This window comes from Hypomesus transpacificus, unplaced genomic scaffold (assembly GCF_021917145.1).
Source record: "Hypomesus transpacificus isolate Combined female unplaced genomic scaffold, fHypTra1 scaffold_42, whole genome shotgun sequence".
NCBI classification, from domain to species: Eukaryota; Metazoa; Chordata; class Actinopteri; order Osmeriformes; family Osmeridae; genus Hypomesus; species Hypomesus transpacificus.
In genome coordinates this window covers 812,302-839,791 of record NW_025813938.1, presented here as the reverse complement: position 1 = coordinate 839,791, position 27,490 = coordinate 812,302, and the positions used below count along the sequence as shown (strand labels likewise).

General features: G+C 45.0%; 1 protein-coding gene across 1 annotated transcript in view; it reads right to left on the bottom strand.

Annotated features, from left to right (window-relative positions):
* parp8 (poly (ADP-ribose) polymerase family, member 8) overlaps positions 1–23,816 on the bottom strand; it is a 28,162-nt gene extending 4,346 nt beyond the window's left edge. The window contains exons 1-17 of the mRNA XM_047016608.1: positions 23,340–23,816; positions 22,679–22,733; positions 14,623–14,660; positions 12,377–12,466; positions 11,813–11,883; positions 11,513–11,581; positions 9,839–9,933; positions 5,069–5,129; positions 4,786–4,876; positions 4,409–4,475; positions 4,077–4,205; positions 3,172–3,796; positions 2,979–3,032; positions 2,701–2,796; positions 1,272–1,364; positions 739–864; positions 159–224 (exon numbers count right to left, since the gene is read on the bottom strand). Of these exons, the coding sequence (XP_046872564.1) occupies positions 159–224; positions 739–864; positions 1,272–1,364; positions 2,701–2,796; positions 2,979–3,032; positions 3,172–3,796; positions 4,077–4,205; positions 4,409–4,475; positions 4,786–4,876; positions 5,069–5,129; positions 9,839–9,933; positions 11,513–11,581; positions 11,813–11,883; positions 12,377–12,466; positions 14,623–14,660; positions 22,679–22,733; positions 23,340–23,430 (1,917 nt within the window). The 5' untranslated portion in view covers positions 23,431–23,816. The remainder of the gene's footprint in view (positions 1–158; positions 225–738; positions 865–1,271; positions 1,365–2,700; positions 2,797–2,978; positions 3,033–3,171; positions 3,797–4,076; positions 4,206–4,408; positions 4,476–4,785; positions 4,877–5,068; positions 5,130–9,838; positions 9,934–11,512; positions 11,582–11,812; positions 11,884–12,376; positions 12,467–14,622; positions 14,661–22,678; positions 22,734–23,339) is intronic.
* Between the last annotated feature and the right edge of the window lie 3,674 nt (positions 23,817–27,490).

The window sequence follows — 27,490 nt, the reverse complement described above, 5'->3', positions numbered from 1 at the left end:
TGTCTGTCGAGGGCCTTTGTCAGTGTGTGACGTGACTGTCCGTCGTGCTACGAGCGCTGACGTTGACCGTCTCAGAGCCTAATGAGGTGACATTTCAGAGGGCCACCTGTGTGACAGAGAAAGTGCTGTAGGTGAGTGTGGCTGAGAGAGTTCTCTACCTGGGTCATCTCTCTGATAGATGTAAGGCTGTCCAGGGCTCTCATCACCCGATCGTAATCCTTTTTCTGAAACGAGACAGAGAGATGAGTCCCAGCAAGGCAATCATATAAAGCCAGGTGGTTTGTCTATTTAAGGGGACCGGGCGGTGTTATGCAACACAGCACTGTGTGTGCCAGTGAAACAGGACAAGGTGGAACACAACGATAATCTACAAAGGACAGGATAAACAAGATATAAATACTGGAGTTTTGAAAGTGAGATGGTTTTTTTCTTATTCTATGCATTGACTGATTCATGATTCATTTTCATTATTAAGAGTTATTTGGAACCACAAGTATCACTTCATGGTTAATGGAAAATGTTATTCAACCATTAAAGTCTGTTTTCTTTTATAGTGTAGATCTCTCATAGTAATTACATTTTGATAAAAGAACACACCCAAGGTTGTTAAACAACAGGATATCATAAAAATGAAATGACAAGGATTCAACAAAAAAATCTTTATATTCATAACCTTATTCATATGAATTCTGTGTTTAGAGACATACCCCCAGGTAGAGTGAGTGTTTTGAACTTTACCCTCGGGTTGAAGGCCAAGGCCTGAGAATCCTCTGGATCCACCACAGAAGGATATGGCTCAAAAATGACAACTTTCCTGGGAGACTCCAGAGCTGAGCGACACATGGACACCAGCAAATCCACCACCTAGACACGATGAGACGGATTTCAGACTTAAGTTAGGAAGTTGTGAGGTAATTTCAAGTCAGCTGTATGCCTGTCTGACCTTGCTCCTGGGGAGCAACCTTCATGACTGTGTTTTTACTTCAAGCCCGTATGAGAATAACCCATTCCACCTCCTCAACCAGCTTAAGAACCAGCTTTGTACACTGCCTAATGGGGACTGGAGGGTAAACAGTGTGGTAGGTCCCAGTTAGGCTTACTGGTCTACAGGAGATAGTTTCTCCAAGTTTGGTTGCTAGGCATTGCATAGGAATTCATTTAATACTATGTTGTTATTCTATAATGAAAACTATGGCTTACAGTATGTCGGCCGTCATACATGACAAGGTAATGGAGGTGTGTGTGTGTGACTGTGTGTGCGTGTGTTTCACCTGAGCTCCTGTGGCGATCTCATCAGCAGCTTCATTCATCACGCCCAACGTTTGAAAGGCAAACACGCACAGCTCCCTCTCACACACTGTGGGCTGTGGGTGGAGACACACACACACACACAAGCACACACACACACACACACACAAGCACACACACGCTTTAGAAAAGATCATTAACAAAATATTTATTAGTTGCCTAACAGGCATATTTTCCACAGCTAATTCAGTTAGATAGATTTTAATTAATGGGTCTGGAGCTCATTAACAACAAGGTCATTTGGGGTTAAATGAACCCAGAAGAGCTGACTCAGGCTGTGGTTCTTACTGCAGACTGTGAAGTACCCTCAGAGATACACTCATGAACGAGCTGACCAACTGAATGAACACATAAAGATATTTGTTATTGGGATCAGACAGCATGAAGTTATAAACAGGTTTTGGTTTATCTCAAGCCTTGAATAACTTAATCATGGACTTTAATGGAGGTTAATCACAAGGTAAATCAGTTTACAGTGGTTTTCTCCAAAGCACTCTGGGTGCACAATCATATAGTAGTGTACACATCAGCTGTTCCACACCAACAAACCCAATTCCCTTCATCAACAAACCAGGTGTTAGCGCTGATGTTGATGTATGGATCTCCACAATCAGGATTGGAACACTAATTCATGCAGACCAACCCCAGCTGCACTGATACCCACTGAAGCATCGCAACCATCCTGCAAAGCAGTTATGAAATGCCTGAAAGGGTTCATAGGGTGTTATGCAAATGTGCATCATCTCAAATTAAATCCTTTACCACTTCCTACACTGTCTATTCATCTCATTAGGGTGAATTGTGACCCGTTAAATGTTGTTTTAGTTAAGTATGAAATTGGTCTTGTGTAACAGCACTGTGTACTTTAGACATTTATTTCTTAAGTGCTGTTCGCCTCTAGCTATAGAAAACATGCTGAAGATGCCTCTCATAAGATCCACCTCACCGTCTCAAACCGAAGCCAGAATCACTGTTACATCTGGAGCTCGAAACATACACCGATAATGCTGCTATAGATAAGCTCAAATTGGTGATTTATAGTTGTTGGAAAAGCTTTTAGGAGTTCAACTATTTGTCACTTTGTAACAGAGACCACATATGTTTTTATAGGACTCCAGTTACAGTTTTATTTACCTTTGATAATAAATTCTACAAAATGTCACTTTGAAACCAGAACTACTTACCTCAGACATTTACTAAGCTCTGCCCCAAATCAAATGTTGTAGTTTACAAAGACTATTTTATTCACTGGAAATAAATCCAGTGTGTGCTGTAGGAAATACTGTAGCTAGAGGAGCGAGTGTGGTTAGAGTTACAGTACAGTCCATGTTGTAGCAGGGTTCTAGCTGGGTACTGCAGGGTTCCAGCTGGGTACTGCAGGGTTCTACTCACTCGAAGCATGGGTCCGTTCTGGAACACGTGGGGCTCGTCACACACCACACAGAACTCGTTCAGGACTGGAATCCTCTGCTCTGCGTACTCCATGGTCTGGGATCCCAGGACAGCAGAGCACCAGGATGGGTCCATGGGGTACATAACATAGACAGGTAGGTGGATGCATGGTTAGGTCGATGGGGACGGTAGATGAATAGATCTATCTGCGTTATTAGTTGACAAATAGGAATATGAGCTCATGGTTTGTGGAAGGTGAAGCAAAAGAGATGATTTACCTGGACAAGGAAGCCCCTGTCTCGGACTGGAATGGACTTGGCTCCGTGGTTTGGCTGCAGCGAGAGGAACACATTAGTGAAAATCTGGACATGAATCCACATGATTACAGTCTACGAACCTTCCCTGGGGCTCAAGGACAATACATCAGGTGACTGGTTAATGTAGCTGAGACAAGCAGGACCGGGGAGCCACCTGTGGGAAGGAGGCGAGCGAGGGGGACAGGATGCCCATGAGCCCTGAGGTAAGAGACAGACGGTGGCTCTCTGGGGCCGGCTCCTTCAGGCCGTCCTGCCGGCCCATCTTGGTGCTGCTGGAGTAGGACCGGCTGAGCAGGCGGTGGTGATGCCTCAGCCCGTCCATCTCCTCCGTCCTGATGGCTCCGGAGCACGACCTGGTGAGCAGGCGCTGAGGCTTCAGCCCTCTCCCTCCTCCCCCGCCCCCGCCCAGACCGCTCACCCCCCCGCTGAGCCCGCCCACGCCGTGGTCGCAGTGAGCGTCCCCCCCGGGGCAGGGGCGGGGCAGCAGCTTGTGGGGGGCCCGCAGGGCAGAGGGGCAGTCCTCGGGCTTGACCGGTGTGGAGGAGCAGGGCCGGCTCAGGAGGCGGTGGGGCTTGGCCGGGCCGGAGGGCTCCGTGCGGGGGTCAGCCGACAGGGAGGGACCCAGGAACTTGTGCGTGGGTTTGGGGCAGCCGTCCGCCTCCGCTTGCCGCACGGTGCTGGAGCAGGTCCTCCGGAGTAGGCGGTGGGACTTGGAGTCCTGCTCCGGCTTCAACTTCTTCTTGCTCTTGACGCAGCCTGGGGGGGGGTAGCTGGGGGATCTGGAGGGGGGGGGGGTAGGAGGGGGGGGGTAAAGGCGAGGGTGACGTAGGGATTGAATGTTATGTTGTTACGTTACCAGTCACCTGATGTTAGGGACTAGAAACTTAATAAATAACATCTTTATGAGGAATGGACAGCTCAGCTAACAACCTTGAGATGACTAAACTGAAGACAAGAACATCAATGCAGATCTAGGCCCTCCTGTGTTCAATATCACTTTCCGTTCATGGGAAGAACTTCCTGTGTTGGTGAGCAGCCAGGGCAGGAGACCCTCCTCACCTGCGGAGCGTTGAGAAGATGTGGAGGGGAGATTTGACCTTCTTGTCATTCTGCTTTTTACTGTGGGGGCAGTTCAGCTTCTCCTTGCCTTGATGCTTCCACTGCTGGGTGACAAATGTCTGCATGATCCTGCCAAAGATATATAAACACAGATCTGATTGCTGCTTTTCCACTTCTGCATTTCAAATGCTGTCAACAGAAGCTCAGACATCAGAAGAGTATGCAAAACACTAGACGGGTAAAGACAGCGCAGTGAGTCGCACAACAAGCAGTTGAATCAGATACGCAGGGATTAGATGGGGCATGAGAACAGAAAACAAACTCTAACTCACTTTTTCAGCTGGTGTCCAAGACCGAACCGGTCTTTTGTGGACACTTGGAAAACATCCACTGTGGGCACTGAGAGAGAAAAACAACATCAGGCTGTTGTCTTGTTGCAGGCTAAACATGATTCATAACAAACCCTGACTGCTGGGGAATAACAGGCCAGGACTAACAGACAGCTAGCTAGGACAAACGTATGGCACCCTTGCAGTCCTATAGAAAGCATTGATTTCCATTTTGTGTCTAAATAGCTAGTAGCAAAAAGCTAAGAAACATTCACGGCTGTGGAACCTTCCCAGGCTGTGTGTGTGTGTGTGTACAGTGTCGTGTGTGTGTGTGTACAGTGTCGTGTGTGTGTGTCTCTCTGGGTGTGTGTGTGTCCCACCTGGTCCATTCAGGTACTGTGTTAGTGAGCAGTGGAGCCGTACGATGACCGGCTCTCTCCGGATCACATCCCACGCCAGAGCGATCTCCTCCTGCACATCAGAGAAGACAAACACTCTCACGTCTGAGACACACAGTCTCTTCTGGGGGCTGGAACACAGGTCAACTGCTACATGGGGAACTGGGTCTACATTTATGTTTCGGTAGTAAAAAAAAAAGAATATGTGTTAACAATCGAGCAAATATCTTGACTTGCTGCTCTGTGGTGGACATGATATACTTACATCAAGGAAACTGACATCGATGTGCAGATCAATATCCACATCATCAATTGCACCGTATTCCCTAGAACAGCACAAGAAAAGTAGAGAAATGTACTACAAATCTCTAATTCACATCTCATGATATTTCAAGCTGCAGCATTACAGGATAATAACACAGTAAATGACAGTCATTAGCTCTGAAAAGTCTGTTCCCTTCAACATGCAGGCAGTGACAATAGATCAACACTAAAACACAAACACAATCTATGTCAGAATGATCCTGTTATAAACACTCATGTACGCATGATCCATGATACAAAGGGGTTTCACATCTCAGAAGCATCTCCAGCAGGGAGCCGTGGCCAGCCTGCACCCTCCATCACCTCACCACTCACTACACTCTTACACCACACAGCATGGGCCAGCCTGCACCCTCCATCACCACTCACTACACTCTAACACCACACAGCATGGGCCAGCCTCCACCCTCCATCATCACTCACTACACTCTAACACCACACAGCATGGGCCAGCCTGCACCCTCCATCACCACTCACTACACTCTAACACCACACAGCATGGGCCAGCCTCCACCCTCCATCATCACTCACTACACTCTTACACCACACAGCATGGGCCAGCCTGCACCCTCCATCACCACTCACTACACTCTAACACCACACAGCATGGGCCAGCCTCCACCCTCCATCATCACTCACTACACTCTTACACCACACAGCATGGGCCAGCCTCCACCCTCCATCACCACTCACTACACTCTAACACCACACAGCATGGGCCAGCCTCCACCCTCCATCACCACTCACTACACTCTTACACCTCGGCAATCTGTTCTCCCTGATGATGACATGTTATGGTTGCACAGCATGACTCAACGCCAGTGTTGGTCTAGTATGAATGTGTGCGCATGAGTATCCCTACTCGTTATTTGTAAACAATATGCTAATGCTGTCTGTGGGTGTGAACTCGTGTTTACTGTGATGATCAGATATGATCAGTTATTGATCCCCAGCAGGAAATTCCCTTGTCACAACGGCAAATACGCAACCCAAACACCCTGCATCACTCAAGCCTGAGCAACACAGGTTTATAAACTATTATATTAGTATGCTTAGGCAGTACTATGCTACCTACTGTATTTGGTGACAAATATCTGCAGCCTATGTTGAATACAAATGCAAATGACCCTTAACGAAAAGGGGGAGGGGAGAGAGGGAGAAAAAGAAAGAGGGGGAGAGGGGAAGAGAGATGAGGGAGAGGGGGAGAGAGATGAGGGAGAGGGGGAGAGAGATGAGGGAGAGGGGGAGAGAGATGAGGGAGAGGGGGAGAGAGATGAGGGAGAGGGGGAGAGAGATGAGGGAGAGGGGGAGAGAGATGATGGGGAGAGACATTGCTGACACAGTGTTGGCAGACTTGACAAAGAAGATGACACCAAGCAGAGCGGAGATGAAAGTCCCGAGACGATCATCCCAGAGGTTACAGACCACTCTCTCGCTCAGCCTCAAACTTTCAAACAGTCTTCAAGCTCATCTTTTAAGTTATCAAAGTCCAATCCTTTAGTGATTCAGGGAACAGTGCACATTAAGATGCCAGGGTATCATGGGGATAGATGAGAGAGGGGATCTTTAGAGACGGGCTCTGTCAGAGTAGAAGTGAAACCCTGTTGTTTCACAGAAATGCTGAATGTGTCAAACCACCACACCCTCTCTCTATCTCTCTCTCACACATACACACACACAGACTTCGTAGGACAATTCACTCAACATGATGGACACATTTTCATTTGAATGTAAAAGAGTGAGTGCGTTACTGTGGCCAGAAAAAGAACCCGTGACCTTGATTCTGCCCTGTGGGACTGTTTGTGGGATATACACTCCAAGTCACTTTTCTCCCAGGTCAGCATTCTCCCAATACACACACATATTCAAAATACTTTCCTTAAAGAGTAAATAATCTGAAACTAAACCAGTGACTGCGTGTGTGTGAGTGTTTCAACATGCAGAGTTCCATTTCATCATCAGCGCTGTGCGGTTCCCTCCATACCGTCATGTTTCATAAGATCACAAAGACCACTTTGTTGCCATGCCTGAAGGCAACTGTCACCATGGTTACACATCACCGTGCCACGATGACGGAGGCAGAAGCTGGGATGTGCAGCCCGCCCTGGGAAAGGATGAATCCCTCCTATGAGACACGTTTCACAGGTTTCCGACCCCGAGACACCCCTCTGAGGAACACTCGTTCACCTTCAGAGTCACCTCAGAGTTCTACACTCTGTGTTAAAGTCTGTGTTAGAGTCTGTGTTAGAGTCTGAGTTTTATTCTCCTAAAGGAGCTGAATGAGACACACTTTCGTACCTCCTCCCGTCGTTGCTCACAGTCTGGAGATGCCACCGACCAGTTGAACCTGCTGTAAACTGTTTCTCACCTTTTCACTTGACCATGGAAAAGTGTGGACACGCTCCCGTCTCCGAGCCCCTGGTTGAAAACCTTCAGACTCAGCTTAAACGTCGCCCTTGTCTTCAGGAAACGCTAGTGAGAACACTGGGGGAGCACTGTACTTTGTTCTACCCACACTTTAGCTTTAACAACTCTGCACACGTCGCAGAAAAAGTACTTTCTAACTCGTAAAAATTTAGAAGTTCACAGCACTACTCTGCGAACCCAGGAAGTTGTTTTGTCCTCGGATCTGGGAGGGAGAAGGGGGGGGGGGCTTCCTTCAGTCTACACTAGGTGCTACAGAGGACAAGTGATGGGGGGTGTTCCTTTCCAAAGAGCTGTTTTTATACTCAACCCTGTTTTCTGAGCACTTAATAGAATTTGTTTTGCCGCTGTGGGAAATGTGCAGCGTCTGCATCTTCCTCTGAAGCATCAGTCTGGTTGTCAGGCGCATCAGTCTGGTCGTCAGGCGCATCAGTCTGGTCGTCAGGCACAGTCGTGTGCTTTGACAAGTCACGCCGGATGAGAAATTGTTGGCCAAGATGCCAACTGACGTTTACAACTTATATATTTATCTTTCCAGGAATGACCGAATGGCATTGAAACTTCAACGTTCCGCCACATCTCTGAGTGCACAAGAGTTCAAAATTCAAGGGTTGATTGGAGCCAACATTATATTACGAATTTCCTCAATATTTATCGTCTCATTAATCTAGTGCCAACCAAGTTGCATTAGTTAAACGTGCTACTCAGAATACAAAATAAAGACTCAGGTCATTCCCTGTACAAATACTCCCTTAGGACACTTTGTCCACAAACACACACACCACAAACACACACACACACACACACTGTCTCCCACCACCGTTCTCCTTCACTCCCACCTCTCTCTTTTGGTACTCATGTTCTCCCTTTCCCACCTCCCCCAGGGGCCGGGGGCAGCTGATTGGAGGGTTCGCACAGCCTCTGCTGGCTGATGACAGATTAGGAGGGCGGGAGGCGACCAGGTAACCTGGGGGTGACCGTGCTAACCCGAGGGCTTAACCCGTCATCACTCTGACAGGCCCTGCTGACTGACATCGTGACGACAGCACCACCCTGACCTTGAAGGGCTCGTCCACAGCACGCAGAGTGAGGTTGTGTATGTCTGTCTGTCTGAAAACACATGACCATGAGCAAGAAACAGCAGACTTCTGCTTGTTTAAACAGAGTCTGGCAAGCTAGTGAGAATTGTACAATGTCCATTGTTTACTACAGACAAACAGGCATGTTCAGGCCGGTGCTAGTGCTGAGTTTGTAGTGGTAGGGGGCTCCATGTCCCCAAACCCCTAAATCACCCCCGTCAGAGGATCTGAGAGCAGGCAGAGAGGGAGAGGGTGTGGGGCCCTGGAACAACCTACTCAGCAATCTCCAGTAACAGATATCCAGCTGGTGACAGAGCTAGCTAGCGGCTAGCCGCCACGCTGCTGGGCTGGAGAGCAGGTTAGCGTGTTGGGTCACAGGCCTCAGGGAGTTGTCCCAGACACACAGGGCCTGGGGCCAGGGCCTTCAGTCAGCACAGGGCTGTCAGGGTCACCTGGGGAGGGTGCTGCTGCTGGGACTGGAGATCTGCACAGGCTGAGTACAGTACAAAAGAACCAGAAGGGAGAGGGTGGGGGAGGGTTTTCAGGTGAGAGGGAGGAGCCAGCAGGTTGTTTGTGGGTCCTACCTGAGAGACACTCAGCAGGGTGTGGAGGAGAGGGGTCAGGTGAAAGGCCTACCTGAGAGACACTCAGCAGGGTGTGGAGGAGAGGGGTCAGGTGAAAGGCCTACCTGAGAGACACTCAGCAGGGTGTGGAGGAGAGGGGTCAGGTGAAAGGCCTACCTGAGAGACACTCAGCAGGGTGTGGAGGAGAGGGGTCAGGTGAAAGGCCTACCTGAGAGACACTCAGCAGGGTGTGGAGGAGAGGGGTCAGGTGAAAGGCCTACCTGAGAGACACTCAGCAGGGTGTGGAGGAGAGGGGTCAGGTGAAAGGCCTACCTGAGAGACACTCAGCAGGGTGTGGAGGAGAGGGGTCAGGTGAAAGGCCTACCTGAGAGACACTCAGCAGGGTGTGGAGGAGAGGGGTCAGGTGAAAGGCCTACCTGAGAGACACTCAGCAGGGTGTGGAGGAGAGGGGTCAGGTGAAAGGCCTACCTGAGAGACACTCAGCAGGGTGTGGAGGAGAGGGGTCAGGTGAAAGGCCTACCTGAGAGACACTCAGCAGGGTGTGGAGGAGAGGGGTCAGGTGAAAGGCCTACCTGAGAGACACTCAGCAGGGTGTGGAGGAGAGGGGTCAGGTGAAAGGCCTACCTGAGAGACACCGCGTGGTGCCCGTACAGCTCGCGCACCGCCGCCAGGTCCGCCTCCAGCTGGGGGTGTTTGTGGAGCTCGCCATCGTAGTTCACCTATCAGGAGCAGAGTTCAGAGTCAGCTGACTGACGGACACAGAGGCTAACCAATCACAACAGCCCAGGTCCCTTGTGGGGGTGGGGTAAATCAGCATTGTCTGGTGAGATCAGAGAAGCGTGGTCTGGGATGATATCCCGACACGTGCTTCTCTCCCGCTTTGATCAGAGTCTAACAGACGGCTTCAGGAAGAGAGCTTTAGGCTTGGAGCAGGGGCGTGGCTAGGGGCATGGCCAGGGGCGTGGCTAGGGGCGTGGCCAGGGCCTGGAAAGAACTACACCCTTGTCCGAAAACACGCAGATTTGGTTTCATTGGCCGGTCCAATTTTAGAGAAGTGGTCAAATGGAATTAAACATTGTATTACGTTGAATATAATGGCATCTATTCAGTCTGCAGCTGTCTGGACAAATAGGACAATAGCAGGTTTCTCTACAGTAGATGAAAAACATTCTCTTAAAAGACAAAAGAAAGCATTGTTTCTGTCCAGACAACAGATCTCACATAGTGTAGGCCCACCTGGACTACAAGTAAACATCCAAAACAGTTTCAATACTGTAAACATAGGGAATCCAAGTGAGCAAACAGACATGTATTAATATCAATATTGCATTTTATTAATAGTGTTTATGGTTGAGGCAATCTCTGGCCGCCACATGTATAGAAAATAAACAAATCTTTAGTGTATGAAGTCATGAAAGTTAAGTATTAATCATTTATTTTATTATGACTCAGCTCTTAATAGATGACGGTATACTGTCCTGATCCATGATGCATATTAAGCCATAAGTAGTTATGAGAGCACAGTTTATCGCTTGTCCTGTAAACTCTATATCCAGTTCTTTAGACTGTTCAAGGTTGTGTGTGCTGAAAGTATTGATCATATTAGAGCGTAATAAATGGGTCCAACGGAGGCATTCTGCATGGACACGCCGGCTCAACAGGGTACAATACGTGTCACCAGTTGATGAGAACATTACTGTGACTAACTGTGCAACAGGGGCCACGTTCACCACCAGGCTCGTAGCCAGACACAGCATCCTAATCCACGCTGCGAGGCACCAATCACTCACACTGACTCTCAACTCCATCTCCGTCAAAAGAGTGCAAACCAAGTTCACCCTCTACGTTTCTGGACTGGCGCTAATGGCTTTAGCTAAACAGCCAATGTGGTTCACTGAGAGAACAATCTCTCGTGGGTCCGTTTGTTTCGGTGATGGAAACGTCCCAGAGGAATGCAGGAGGGGGTACTTTGAGCTGAAATATAGGTGCTTCACACATGATGAGCTTTGTGACGACTTCTGGGAAATCTGCCGTGAAATCAAAAGTGGTCACGCTCAGGTAAGACTGCTCTGTGGAAGCCATTTTTAATTTTGGGGGCTTAACTGCCGCCTCTTTCAAAACAGCAAAAACAGAGGTAGACATTTGTCCTAGCGTGACATTGTAAGGTGGCGATTAATACAGATCAAATGTTCCAGGACACAGGAAGTATGTCAACTACTTTTCTAGATCACAAAAACTACGCAACATAAAGCTTTGACGAAGTTATAAAAGTTCTCGAGGATTAAGTTTCGTTCTTACCTGACCCCCATAGTAGAATTCCTCCGAATCATTGTCCCCCTCAGAATCCTCCTCTACGGCATATTGGCACTAAATAATTAAAGATATTACATTATACTGCAGTACTCGGTCGATAACCACACAACGACACTCAAAATAGCAAATCTGTGCCAATGCAGTCAAACTATAACACACTGTAAAGCAAAGCATTTGGCATCTAGTTATGAAATGGATTTGGCCCTTCCGACCTTGTTTTGTGAGCGCGCTGGTTATTGCTGCTCTGCCTGCATCGTAAGCAGGCCGCAGTGCCTTCAGTCTTACCTGGTTTTTGTCGATCTGAAGTTTAGGTTTGATGGATAGGCAGCTGCTGGCATCATTATTGATCCTAATCTCTGTTCACAGCAGATGGGGAAGGAATACATTCAAAGGGTTAGTCAGTAGATATCGGTATAAGTGTCTTATTCATTTAGGCCTAAGATATTTTAGGCAGGGAAAGCAGAAAAGCAATTTTTCAATTGAGTCGAAGCGTTGACATTAATCTGCTCTGCGCTGAAACAGTGGCATATTAATAATATTGTTTACAGACTAGTCAGTGCTTAGACTCTCCACAAAACTGTCACAGTGGAAGTTTGTGCACACAGAAATGTCTCATTAGCAAGAATCCCCCTGCAGGCAAATTAAGTCAGCTTATTCAAACACGCACTATGACTCTGCAAGTAAAAGCCTGGATGATGAATGTGCTTTTTGTTTACAGTTTTGTCAGTTGAAGTTTGTTGTGGATAGGGTTGTTTTTCAACGTTAGAGAACACTTACATTGTTAGTTCCCAACAGTTCACATTCACAACGAATACAGTCTGACTTTGGAATTCTTCAGTAGAATCTTACCTGTTGCAATTCTATGAAAAATGACAGGGATTGGATCTCTGGTGACCAAGACTTCATCATCGTTCTGAGAGTTTGACACATATGTGTTGTCTAAATGTGGATAAAAAATAAATGAATGGGTATCAAAACAATTTAAAAACAGGAATCATTTCCAGTTATCGGTGAACAAACTCAGTTTTATTGCATGTTAAGCATACAGTACTGTCTAAACACAGACAGAAAACAACAATCATGCTTTCAGAAATGTTCATTTGCTTGCAGTTGCATGAGAGAAATACATTATTCAGATTAGCTGCATTTTTGCGGTAATAATAGGGTGTCGTTGTCTATGTGCCAGCTGCTTATTCTACTCTGAATGATCTAGTCAACCTCCAAAGGACAGGGCTCCGTGTCTATGTTCATGGTGTTGCACAGGCTGGTCAGGAGCTGGCCTGGTTTAGGCTGTGATCCTGATTGGTTGATGAAGTTAATTGGTTATTTGATCAACCTGTGTTGAATGTGTTCTGGTCTGGCTGACATTAGGACAGTGTTTAGTCTTGAGGGTTCACTGTCTTTTTTGTTGTTAGTTTTTTGGTAAAGATAATTTTTCAAGCCTCCTTTTGAGTGCTGCCCTGTTAGCTACAAGCCTTTGGATCTCCTCCCGTTACTAGGCTGGTTAGACATCACGTGTGAAGACTTCATCCTTGATACCCCCAAACATGCTAGCTGGCCCTCCCCCATGTTTATTCAGTAAGTAGCCTATTGATTTTTATTTTAAAAACCTTACAAAAATAACTGAATCAATGAACAAAGTGAATAGGTGTGTTTGACTTCATGAAGCGACGGCAGCGCCGACAGACGGCTGCAGCTGCCTTGAAGCTGAGAATGCCATTGGCTACTTCCAAGTCAGCCAGGCTGCAGGCGGCTGCAGGCGACGCTGGCGCAACATTAAGTCAAACACACCTAATGTCAGTTCATCTCCTGAAATGTACTGGTGATTCTAAGATAATATCCTCATCTATAGTTTCTTCCGCTTATCTTTGTTATTTTGAGAGACGCAGTTTGTAATCCAAAAGCAACGCGCATGATGCGATTAAATTGAGATTAACATACTTCTAACTTCTATAAACTACTGTTGGGTGTGCTTGTCTTTGGCACGGTTGATTTGCCTATCAAACATGGTAACAAGGGACTTCAGTCCTTAACAATCAGAAAATATTCCAATTGAAAAGTTGATTATATTTTATAAACCAGTATTACATTGCAACGCTACTAAACGTTCTTTAAAACGGAAAACCCCTTGAAACATCGTATTGAGTATCTGCCTTTCCCAAAATCCAGGAGCCCTAGTAATCTTCCACGGTTATTAAATTCCGCTGCGTGACAGCCTACCTTTAAGCGGTTTTCTTGTCGCTGTAGTTATAGCTCATTGAGTGAATTAAGTACTAATGAATGACTTGTGCTGGGTTGTCAGGCTGAAACTATACTGTGATTTTGTCGAAACGCCAGCATAATGCGACCAGTGCTCCGGCTCGTCGCACTTCCATGTGAATGTTGCTGGCCTCCGGTAGAGTCAATCCGCTCGTTTAATGAGCAGTGGCACAGGAGCAACTTTACTATTTAAGAGGAGGACCGTGTCATGATGAACTTAGACCACCCTTTCTGTGGATATATTGCGAATACAGGAAACGGACTTAACAAAACAGAAACGGTTTTGCTTTTCTTAATTAAGATTAGGCGGCATATGTCTGGTGGTTATTCGCTATTTTTGTCATGCTATTATTGGAACGTGCCCCCTCATATATATATTCTCTTAAGGCCCATCAGTTTGTCCTCGTTACCATTTCCTCGCATGGGAAAGTCTAATGTGTCTCTCTACAAAGTCGTGGTATTCGTGTACCCTACACTATGTACCTGATCACAAAAACGATATAGTCATAAATGGTCCTTTAAAATAATATTATAGTCATTAGTTTATTGTCACATTTACAGTATTGACATTATTAGAAAGCCCAAGATGTCTTCTCATATGAACAAAATAAATAAATACTGATGCAAAGGGGTAGTATGGTTATAAGGTTGCACTACCAGCCCAAAACCTACTTCTATTATAGTATATTCAAATGAGTTTGGGTTTTTAATGAGGGCTTATCACAAGACCATAGATCATGCACATACAGCTATACAGTAGGCTATGCACAGTAAGTCATTAAAAACTCCATGCAGTGATTGGTCCCCATACCTCCCAAGACTGAGAGCATCCTTACCTGGGTAATCATCAGACACGTGGACCGAGTACGAACCTCTGGGAAGAGAGAGGAACAGAGAGAGGAGCAGAGAGAGGAGCAGAGAGAGCAGCAGAGAGAGCAGCAGAGAGAGGAACAGAGAGAGGAGCAGAGAGAGCAGCAGAGAGAGCAGCAGAGAGAGCAGCAGAGAGAGGAGCAGAGAGAGGAGCAGAGAGAGAGGAGCAGAGAGAGGAGCAGAGAGAGGAGCAGAGAGAGGAGCAGAGAGAGCAGCAGAGAGGAACAGAGAGAGGAGCAGAGAGAGGAGCAGAGAGAGCAGCAGAGAGAGCAGCAGAGAGAGCAGCAGAGAGAGGAGCAGAGAGAGGAGCAGAGAGAGCAGCAGAGAGAGGAGCAGAGAGAGCAGCAGAGAGAGCAGCAGAGAGAGCAGCAGAGAGAGGAGCAGAGAGAGCAGCAGAGAGAGCAGCAGAGAGAGGAGCAGAGAGAGCAGCAGAGAGAGGAGCAGAGAGAGGAGCAGAGAGAGCAGCAGAGAGAGGAACAGAGAGAGGAGCAGAGAGAGGAGCAGAGAGAGGAGCAGAGAGAGGAGCAGCAGAGAGAGCAGCAGAGAGAGCAGCAGAGAGAGCAGCAGAGAGAGGAGCAGAGAGAGGAGCAGAGAGAGCAGCAGAGAGAGGAGCAGAGAGAGGAGCACAGTGTCAATCTGAGAGAACAGTTTGAATTAATCAGCCTCGATCAGCTTGAGTTGAGGCGAAAACATTGACTAATGAGTCGACCTGGCCTCCGCAGAAGAAGCTAGTTCGAGTCTTCTTCTCTTCCCAGTGAGATCACAACAGCAGTACTGGTAGGTACTAGACTCAGCTGAGGAGCTGGGAACACTACCAGGTATCAAAACTGTATAAAACCGACTCTCCCAGTTAACCAGAATCCATATCAAACTACATCAAAACATCATGACCTCTGTCTACTCCCTCTCAGACGCCCTAGAGAACAGAGGACTCCCTTTCTGTTGATGGGAAAACACCATCAGTCCACAGTATGAGCAGTGTTTCTACTGGAAAACACCGTCAGTCCACAGTATGAGCAGTGTTTCTACTGGAAAACACCGTCAGTCCACAGTATGAGCAGTGTTTCTACTGGAAAACACCATCAGTCCACAGTATGAGCAGTGTTTCTACTGGAAAACACCATCAGTCCACAGTATGAGCAGTGTTTCTACTTGACAATTTTAACAAGCTTTTAGGAAGCTATGACTTTCATGTGTATAAATGTAGATCTTTGTCATATATGGGCTGTATAACAGCAGGCCATAGGGGGCTGGGAAGAGACCATTTTACGCCGACTTGTGATCCGGTAGATATCAAGTTATGGTGTGCAAATAGACCTGAGAGCAGGTGTTAATCTTGAACATGCCATTTCAAAGCCAATCAAGCATATTGTTGGCTCAAGCTTGCTTTGAATCCAGTGAACGAGGCCCTGGAGAAGCAGAGAGGATCGGAGGAAGGGAGAGAGAGGGTCGGAGGAAGGGAGAGAGAGGGTCGGAGGAAGGAAGAGAGAGGGTCGGAGGAACGGATACACTCCACAAAGGAGAGAGGGAAAGCGACATGCAGGTAATTTAGGCCTTGGAACGTTTTAACAGAGATGGGTTTGTTGTGTACTATAGGGAGACTTGAGATGAACTGCAACAGATGTTAAATTGGTGTGGTGTGTTCAAACAAAGCCCTATTGGAGTATTAAAACCCTTGGTATCATTTCCAAGCTCAGTGAATTATTTAATCAATACATTTAAATAATTTACATTTGAATTGTTGAGGGATCTCTCCCAATGAACAGCTTTCAGACACAAACTTGTATATTTAGTTTTTTTGACTTTCTCTTATCATATAAGCCTAACATTCCTTTTGATAATTATGTTAGATGTACTAAATAACAATCTTAAATTCATTTTTGCTTCTTAAAAAAAAGTTTAGGACTCACCTTTCACATAAATTGTGTTGTAAGTGCTTTGGAAAGTGCTTTTGCCACCTGCGGTAAAATGTTACTGGAGCCACTGCTGTGATTCAGTGTAAATATGATATTAAGCGATCATCACAAACGGAAGTGGAAATAGTTTGATGTAAGCAGAACTTGGGTCAAAGATTGCTGACTAACAGGTGTAGAGCCCCCTTTGACTGCAGCTGTGCTGAGACAGCTTCTAACCTGAGCACTAAAAGCTGCTTTTGTTTTTACCATCAGCACTTTGAGCTGTCAGTCCCCCTTGGTGAAAGCAGAGCTATATAAACTATACAGGTGCTTTCTGTCTGGCTCACGTTCATACTCTTGGCACTTGGTTATTAAATATGTGTTGAGTGGTAATTAAAATAAAACATCTAATGAAAATCAAATCCTTTTCTCACAATTTAGAGGCATTTGCAGTTCTGGAACTCCCGTGTGGGGTAACTGCTTGTGATCTTTATCACAGCTCTCCATTCGTAAGACGAGGTGTAATTATACCCATTTCACACCCTGAACCTGTTTCAGCCTGTCTGTTTTAAGTGGGTTTAAGCCAGACCTGTTTAAACATAAAAACCTGTGTAATTACCATGTTGTCGTCATTCATACAAAGGCTCATTTGTCACCCAAGCAGGACTGTTGCATTTTAGAAGTCTCTAAAAGCAAGAACTGAGAGGTCTTTAACTTGGCCAAATCTTCTTATTCTTTTGATACTTGTTTGTGTTGTGTGACATTGCAGTTATACTGAAATACTTGAAATGAGGCAGGCCTTGTCCAAGCTGTCAAAAAAAGGAAGTTTCAAGTGTCTTACCCAAGACCTGTAGAGTGTTGCATTTCCTGTTTAGACCCACTGCAGTGCATGATGGTTTTAATCCACCTAACTAGACAGTCTGAACGAGAGGCTGACCCATTTAGACCCTCGGCACGCCCGCAGTTTAGCAGCAATATTTGGTCGATGTGAAAAAGTGACTAATGTTCTTGTAAGAGCCAGTTCTAGAAATCCACTCCGTTCCAAATGAGTTGCACAGCAGAGGTATGGTAGTGAGGATGCAGAAGACGTCATATGAAGCTGCAGCATGGTGCTCTAATGTGCCTCAGACCATAGCGCTGCACAGCCAGATACTCTGTTACATGCATAAAGTAAACACATACTTCCGACTCGACACCTCTGTACAAAGTGACAAGTAATTCATTCTCAGGCAGACTGGCCTCTTCCTGTTCCAGATATTTAGTGGACGTGCTAGGTCTTTACAGCATATCTAGCAGGCCTGGCTGATGAGCTGTTTGTGAAAAGAGTGGAACACCCGCTTGGTTACGGGTTCCCCTTACGGTTCACCTAACGGTTCCGCCTCTCAACAGCACTGAGGCCTGATGAGGCTCTTTCATGTTTCAGATTCATGCTGCTTTTAGATGGCAGAGATTTACTGTCAGAATCCCTTTGTGAACTAATCGTTTAAAAGGATTTCAAGCCAACAACTTCCATATCAAATGTGAGATAAAACAACTGTCACTGAAGAAATCCTGGGTCTGGTTACGTCCACATTGATTCACGACAGCAGATCTTGAAAAAGACAACCAGGGACTGGAGCTAGGGAGGTTGTACACTCGTATAGAATAAGACTAGAATAATCATTCCTAAAGATGTATGCTTTACACTTTTGTTAAGCAACACAATCTTGATTTGAAATAAACCGCCTTAACATTTCTCTCAGATTCCTCCGAACTGAATGTCGGCACTTGAATTCACACAGATAATGCTGCCACAGTTTCATCATTAGGCATTCCTGTTAATCTCTGTGTGTTTTGGGTTATTATTTGGACATAGTTGAGACAACTGCCATTTTAGTTCTCCTTACAAAACTAGCTGCAAACACAGTCAAAACACCAACCAGGTGGGGTCTGTCAATACCACCTGAAGACAATCCTGGACACCACAGTGTTTATGCCTGCTCAGTGTGGTGAAGCACAATCTGTCATGACGTGGATTACGTTTTTCCACCACCTACACATCTGACAGTCAAGTCTCTGTTTCCTGTTAGGGCTGGTCATCAAGGCCTCGACCTAATCACGGCTGTCTGACCTACTCTCACACTCTTCTCTTCACGCAGCATAACCCATGAGTACAGCCCTCTCTGCCTCCCCGAAGACGCTCAAAACAGGAAGTGATCTTTATGAGACAGCAAGGAAAGAAACCCTCTAGAACAGAAAATAGAGATCTCAAACATCTTACCCACAGCTGTAGCAGCCTGGGAACCAGTCTCCCACACACACACACACACACACACTGCCTCCCCCTGCACACCTAAACAAGACATTCCTCATCTTAGGTACAGAGCAGCCCAGCGTTGTGGTAGTTTGTTAGGAGTCACAAAGCTACCACAGTCCATTTGAGTATGAAGTGCCTGCCCTTGTTGATTGCTGGTAATCACAAACTCGACCTGGAATGCTGAAATTAGATTAGAAGAAATGACTTCGCAGTGAAGTCGCCTTAATCCACTGATGAAATATGCTCCACGGGCGGGGGGGAGCTGAGGACAGACGCTAGACAGGCCTGCTGGGTGAGGCCTGGCTGGCTGTGTGGGGCCTGGCTGGCTGGCTGGCTGTGTGTGGGGCCTGGCTGGCTGGCTGGCTGGCTGTGTGGGGCCTGGCTGGCTGGCTGGCTGGCTGGGGCTGTGTAAGGCCTTTAGAACAGTGCTTCTGCATGGCCATAAAACAATATGAAAGTTTCCTCTCCCATAACTATGAAATGGTAAGTTGAATAATTTCATGCAAAATTATTTAGAACAAAGGCAAAGTCACCTTGTCAGGGTGCCAAAGCAGGAACTTTGGCGGATTATTTCCGATAAAATTGCAACGAAACCTTGACTTCACTGTACAGCTTTTGAATAACTCTCCCAATGTTTCTGAAACGTACAATAATTCATGAGAAGCATGTCAAGTAGTGGTTTTCAACTTTTCTAAAAAAGAAGTGAGCTTAAAGATGACTTTATGGAGACACGGTGTACTGCAGCCCCAGACTCCTCTGAAGAGTACTGGCTCGGATAAACCTAAGATATTTACTGGATCTTGTCAAGTAGTGAGTTGGAAGGCAAAACATATTTTGTATATATATTACGTTTGTATATTACATAACAAAAACAGAATATGACTATCTTTTTTTCTTTTTGTTGTTGATTAGATTCATGTCTATTAATATTGATATTCTTATTGATACAATATATTATGATAATAACATTAGCATTCTACAGACACTGAGTGTCTGGCTATTTTGCTCTGACAACAAGACTAAGTGAATTACTGAATTCAAATGTAATTTCTTATTTTCCAACTGCAAGACATTTTGCCAACAAAAATATAAGTGACGTTATCCACAAAGACAATTATAGCACAAGAAAAGTATAATTTTTAAACTGCACCATTATGATAACACCTATTCTCAAAAAGCAGGAAGTAGGTCTGTCTCAGAGGACGGGTGAGGATCAGGTACAATCAATCAGGCACAGAGGAGGTGTGTGTGTGTCTGTCTGTGTGTATCTGTGTGTGTCCTGCAATCCAACCTCCCGAGTGTGGGCCATCTCTTCAGATCCCAGCTACGCCTCTTAGAGAGACAACAAATCAATTCAGGATCAGCTTGGAGAGGAATCACCTGGTGGGAGGCTTCCCTTGACCTTCCCGTCAAACTCCACAACTGCCCGAGTTCACCAAACATACACGGATACAGGGAAATACCCACATTCAATTAAATTGAGTTTTACAATTAAACTGAATATCAATTCTTTTTTAGTGTAATTAAAATATATACTTTAATGAATTATAGTACAATCTTTTGGCGTAAGACTGCTTGAATACGAAGTGGAAATGAGAAGGTGCCATAAGGACGTACCGGGTTACCCTAACACAAAAGCTGCCCTCCATCGAGGTGCCCTCCATCGAGGTGCCCTCCATCGAAGGACACAAATCTGTTCCCGTTGTCTAAATGTCACCAAAATCAATGCACTGGAATGTCCCCAACTTTACATTGTGTGTGTGTGTGTGTGTGTGTGTGTGTGTGTGTGTGTGTGTGTGTGTGTGTGTGTGTGTGTGTGTGTGTGTGTGTGTGTGTGTGTGTGTGTGTGTGTGTGTGTGTGTGTGTGAACAGGAAATGACCAGCTTCCTTTTTCTTTAGAACTCTCTTAACAGCACCTGGGCTCTCTGCCTCTACTAGTGACACTTGTCACTCTGAGCTCATTTCAGTTATCAATTTAAGAACTCAGGAACAATTTGCTTGTAATGTTTCAACAGATTGTTCTGATCTGCTCAGTCTGAATCTTTATTGACTTTAATACCTTTCTATCAGTTCCTTGTGTACTGTGTCTTCTGATTCTCTGCACCACTGACATTTCAAACTTTCTCTCAAGAAATACTAAAATTATTAATATTAAAAGTGTATATTAGTGTTTCGGCATTCATCTGTGATAAGATTCTAAAATCTATATTTAAAAACATTTGAATTACTGGAGGCATTTAAATGAATTGGCTAATTATTTGTCTTCTATTGTCTTGAATGAAGTCAAAAGCCTTGGAATGTTTTTTTGCTTTGGAAAGGTCTCAACAAAATATATATTTTATAAATCGGATATGAGATGAAAAGAGAGCATGTTTCATTGGCAATGGGTGTGTTAAGCCGGGGGAACAGCTAGGCTCTTTAAACTAAGCAGAGGAAATCCAACTCTCTTTTCCTCCAGGGCATCGCTAGGTACAGCGTCTATCTTCTCCTGAATCTAGACTCACATGAAACAAAATGACTCAACAAGATTTAACTCAGTCCGCTCCTTTCATGTGTGCCTGGCTTCAAGTTGGCAGTTGGCGTTCTGAACAATATGAGCGTGCAATACTTTGCTGGCCAAATAAGAGCGTGTGGCACTGGGGACATTCTGTGTCTCTTAGATGCGATGGCACATTAATGATGTATATATAATCAAGTTTAACGGCTGCCCGGTGTCTCTGACATGGGAAGCAAAAATGATGTCAGGCTGAAAAGTCACATCACGTTCCTATAAGACATGGCTGATGTTAGATTTCAGGCTTGACTGACTTCACTCAAAAACAAAGAGCTACTAAAGCTGCCTGGAAGCAGAGACTGGGGCTATTGATAACGTGGGTTTGGTTTTATTAGAGCTTCATGACCTGACAAGAAGCATATTCACGCCCGATCAGACTGAATGTTTACATAACGTTAAATTCAGGAGAGCGCCGTCAAACTAAATGTAGATCCTTGCATGTATACAATTATAATTAAGTCTCTATTCCATGAAAAGTCAATATGTTTGTTGTGTATGAAGGTGATAGTGACTCGTAAGTCCCGTTTCCAAATTAATTGTATGTTTATTCAAGACTGAACAGGGGGGAGTATTCTAGAAGTTAATCATTTAGTCAGTATCATTTTTCAGGTGTTATATTGGTGGAAAGATCAGTGAACAACCACAGTAAAACTTCCTGTTGCTCACGCCAGACTGGGTACGGCTACACATGTACAGAGCCAACCATCGACGCGTCAGCTATTTATGCCCAACTTCTTGGTATGGAAATGACTTGGCAGACTACTTGTAGTCTAGACTTCCAGTCTCTTAAAAATACAGTGTCATCCATTATTCTGCACTGGATTATGTCTAGTAAATCTCGTTCAGTGGAATTATTTATCTGGGACCGGCACAGGGTCTAGTGAGCAATGGGTGCACTTGCTTAACACCTCATTTAGAATTAGCATATTTATCATGATGATGGCCTGCCTGATGCAGAGGAGACCAGGGCACTACTTTGTGTCATGTGGTGATGGGGCTTCCACTGAATACACAAGCATTCTACTGTATTACTGCTCTTCCTGGTTGATCACCAGGCACTAGGCCTGGTTATCATGCAGCCCATATGAATCATACTGTGGTATTAACCTTGATGAACAACGTGAGCCTTTTCTCTCCAGGTCAAAGGACATTATTCAGCCTGAGGCTTAGTATTACTTTAGTCTGGAGGTAGAGACAATACCGCCAGTGTGGTTCAGCCATGGATGCTGAAGAACCTCAAAACGACATCATTGTGACAAATCATTGAGAGGATTTACCTTTTGGATCCTTTGGAATAAGTGAATGTGAACGTGGCGTCAGTGTACCTAAAATCTGAAATGAAAGGAAAATGTGGATTAGTTAGTAACTAGAATCAATCGGGCGGTCGTAGTAAAGGGGCACGCCAATAAGGACCACAAGATAAGTCCCTTTCAACAAGTGCAGTTTCCATGGCAACATCATATAGGCTAAGGGTTTCCACTGACAAAATATGTAAATTGAAAAATTGTTTACATATTTACAGAAGCACGTAAATCTGAACTATGTTTGGTGATTTCGAATTGGAATTTGTTAGTTGCCGTAGACTACCCGTTACAGACTAGATGAGCTAAACCGCAAATGTGGAAGAATGAAAGCCAAGCCTACTGTCAGCATGACAAGCATATTAATGTTATATTTTCTGCTCTATATCCCACCAAGGCCTGAGTATATGAAAGCATAGAGTATAGGAATATTTAGGGTTAGACAATTTCCAGATAGGCTACGAAAGCCCACCTTCCGGGATTACAGAAGGATGTTCTTTGGGATATCATATTGCAGTTTCACACTTCTGCTGTTTTTATTTAATTTATAAACAATGTTTTATAATGTGTTTCATTAAATAGGCTACACGTACATTTACCCCACCGGTAAGGAAAACATCACTAAAGATAAACTCACCAGAGAAAAGGCAGTCTTTCTCTGCCTTGCACCTTTGAATTACGAGGTCGACGTCTTTTTGTATTCTCTCTTGCCTTGAACACATCCCCATGAAATAAAACCCACTGGAATGGCTTTTTCTTATAATAACAACAAAATAATATCCCTCAAAAGGAATAATGTACTTCAGAGACTGTTGTCTTAATCGAGCGTGTTGAGACTGCTTTGGTACAATCCCAGGTGTGTCCGACGCACCGTGTCGTTTCAGTTTTTACAGGCAATCATCTCGGAAAACAATGGATTGTGGTAACGTGCTCCGGTAGTTGGCAGTTCCACACCTCGATCATGTATTTCATAAAGAGAGCCTGCTTTACACCGGAAGACCCTGTCTCCGCTACTCATCACTCGGTTGAAACCAACAATGGCGATTTCGAGCAACGGTTAGAGCTATTACCAGTCTTAAAGTGAAACCACCACCGCTATAAGAGGATAGGAAAGAGGAAGAGGCGCGTCACGAGGACACGATTCAGACAGTTTGGAATCAACAAACAGTCCCTTAATTATATTATTATTTATGTCTGACCATGATGGGTTCCATCTGCCTCTCCCATCATTTATACATTCATGAATGACAGGTTGTAGGACCCATATTCAGTTTCAGAAGTGCAGAGTAGGCTACATGAAAACAATGATCTGACATTCTTTTGATCCAAATACATCCGGATAGAAAAACAGATTTATTTTTACAGCCGACCAAAATCGAGATTGTACCACCTCAAAACGTGTCTTTGGGAATTCTTTAACTAAAGTCAATTTATGGTCCATTGCTCAACCATTGCAACTTTTCATCAAGTCACAAAGAATACATGACACCAGCAACATGGTTATAACTAGAGGAAAATCAACTTTTCACCTTTAATGGAAAGTGAACAACAATTCTTACATACAGGGATATTGGAAGGTTCCTGTGAGTCAGTGTTGGAAGTCCAGAGTTGCAAATCCACTAACAGATGGGTGAGCTAGTTACAGCATTATGAATCCACTTGTCATAGCACCCACACAACAGGAGGGAAGTAAACAGTGACTCAAGCTCCTGTGTACACATAATTCAAATGTTTTCAACTGAAATTACCTGACATAATAACAGTAAATGTTTGTGAAACTTCATAATAAGCTTGATATAAGAAGTGTGTTATGGACACATGGCTATGCATGCTTTTAACGAAACAATAACTAATAAACAATTATTAATAACCCCTCAAAAAGACTATATCTTCTAAACATTATAAATAAAGGAGTGTATTCTGCAGGTGTGGAAACGGGTGAATAAATTGTACCCTGTTGATCTGTTGTTACAGTGGTCAACACTGTCACTACACAACCATACAATGTAAGCCTAAGTAACGGCAAGTTGACAAGTCCACGATCGCTGTGATGCTAACACCTTGTGCCGTGCCTGTGATTCTAACACCCTGTGCCGTGCCTGTGATGCTAACACCCTGTGCCGTGTCTGTGATGCTAACACCCTGTGCCGTGCCTGTGATTCTAACACCCTGTGCTGTGCCTGTGATTCTAACATCCTGTGCCGTGCCTGTGATGCTAACACCCTGTGCCGTGCCTGTGATGCTAACACCCTGTGCCGTGCCTGTGATTTTAACACCCTGTGCTGTGCATGTGATTCTAACACCCTGTGCCGTGCCTGTGATTCTAACACCCTGTGCCGTGCCTGTGATGCTAACACCCTGTGCCGTGCCTGTGATTCTAACACCCTGTGCCGTGCCTGTGATTCTAACACCCTGTGCCGTGCCTGTGATTCTAACACCCTGTGCCGTGCCTGTGATGCTAACACCCTGTGCCGTGCCTGTGATTCTAACACCCTGTGCCGTGCCTGTGATTCTAACACCCTGTGCCGTGCCTGTGATTCTAACACCCTGTGCCGTGCCTGTGATGCTAACACCCTGTACTGTGCCTGTGTGCAGCAGATGACAGTGTCTGGGAGCTGAACCTGAAGAAGAATGCCTCATGTTTGTCATTGCAGGAAGATGCTGGGACAGATGGCAGGAAGCCTTTGGTCTTCACATGAAACACACGAAGAAGAAGCGAAAGGTACGAGGAGCTGGGCTCTGCTCCCCTGCTGCAAGGTGAAAGCTGTCCTCCGCTGTGTGGACAGGGTGCTGCACACTGCTGTTGTCTGTGCTGTTCGGAGGAGCTGTGTGGACAGGGTGCTGCACACTGCTGTTGTCTGTGCTGTTCGGAGGAGCTGTGTGCTTCTGTCTGGAGAGGGCCCACCACTCGAGTGAGTCATCAGTGTGTGAGGAAATGGTGGAGGAGGATCTTGACACCCGCCTGTTTTAGTTTGTGAAGAATCTGCTCATCCACTGTTGTTAATCATCCGATTTGTACTTTTTTAATCAGTGTTTTCGTTATTAGTTCTGGTCACAATGCAAACTATTGTTCTGGACAAAAGCCTATAACGTTGCACCGTCTTGTTGCTGTGATGAGGTCATTTCATCTTCGGGCACAGAGAGGACAAACTTTATACCTTGTTTGTCCGTGTTCAGACAAGCACTCAAAACACCTTGGCTCCAGGCAGTGGAAGATTATTTTTGAACTGATCTACTGTTAACTTCTACAGCACATGAATATAAAAATAGAGAGGGGGCGAGATGGTGAGAGACAGAATGAGAGAGATAGAAAGAGAGAGAGAGCTGGGGTGTGGGCAAGTACCAGTAAGGGCTCTCCAACTGGACCCTGTCCAAGTTGCCCCTCTGTCCTGTTTGGCTGTTTCAGACGGTGGCTAAATGATGAGTGAATTAGATGCATTATTCATCGGCCGGGATTCTGGCTATTCCTCATGAGGACCAGTGCTAGACCCCCTCTAGCTCCACGGCCAGAACCCAGGTTCAAATCTCCCTTCTGCACATCACTTTAGCAACTGCTAAATTAATACATTATTATCATTATTATACAAGCGTCCAATAGCTGTAACACACCAAATCTCCCTTTTCCTTCAATAATGCCAGTTAATCCATAGAATAATGTTAAATCATTAATTATGTATTGGATTATTTCTTAACCAGAGAAGAAATAAGAGTGGTGCCAACTTAATGACTGTCAAATATGAATACAGGAAAAGTCCTGGTCGCCTCATTGTAATTCCACTGCTTTAATCTGTTCATAATGAAATCATTTTAAAGTAAAGCATTCGTTTCATTAGCGTTCTTGAGAGCCTAATTAACAGTTTTATAGATAACCCCTTTTGACAATGTCCCTCAAAACGGCATAATGGGTAGCATAGATTTGCATGGAACTAACTAACTTTTAGTGATTCAATCTCCATCCAATTTAAGAAACACCAGCTTTATATGGGTCAGGAATTATTATGTGGAATATAAAGCATACTGACCTGTAATTGGATGAAGGTTGTTTTAGTATGCTGGAGAAAATGGTCTGCAGAAAACTTGATCAAAAACTGGATAACTGGGGGGTCAGATGGCTGAGCGGTTAGGGAGTCGGGCTATTAATCAGAAGGTTGCCGGTTTGACTCCCGGCCGTGCAAAATGACGTTGTGTACTCGGGCAAGGCACTTCACCCTACTTGCCTTGGGGAGAATGTCCCTGTACTTACTGTAAGTCACTCTGGACAAGAGCGTCTGCTAAATGACTAAATGTAATGGTAAATAACATCCACCTGATAATTTGGAATCCTTTAGAAATAAGATCAAGTTGAGGAAATATCACAGGACTGTGAAATGGAAACATAAGACCTATTTTGCTTAACTGCATAAACCATGTTAAAGGACATCCTGCCTGCTCACACCAGACAGTTAACTACATTTGTGATGCTGAAGACCTAATAGGCTTTCAGAAATAAATTCACATGCTGCACAAAAAAAAATTCCACCAAAAGTTACCATGAAAGCATAAGAGTTGATCCTGATTTTCAGTTCCCAAGTTCAACGAAGTTTAGCAAGAAATAAAAATCCATCAGTGAGGACCGAATTAATTATTAAGGGGAAACACATTCGAACTCTACGAGGACATGGAGGAAACAGCAACTGGCGGAATTACCAAAAGTGTAAAGTAGGGTGCTGTTTCCCAACAGGAAACAATACATGGAAATGGAATACTGAGATGGAAGAATGAATGTGCAGATTTCAAAGTTGGGGTCTG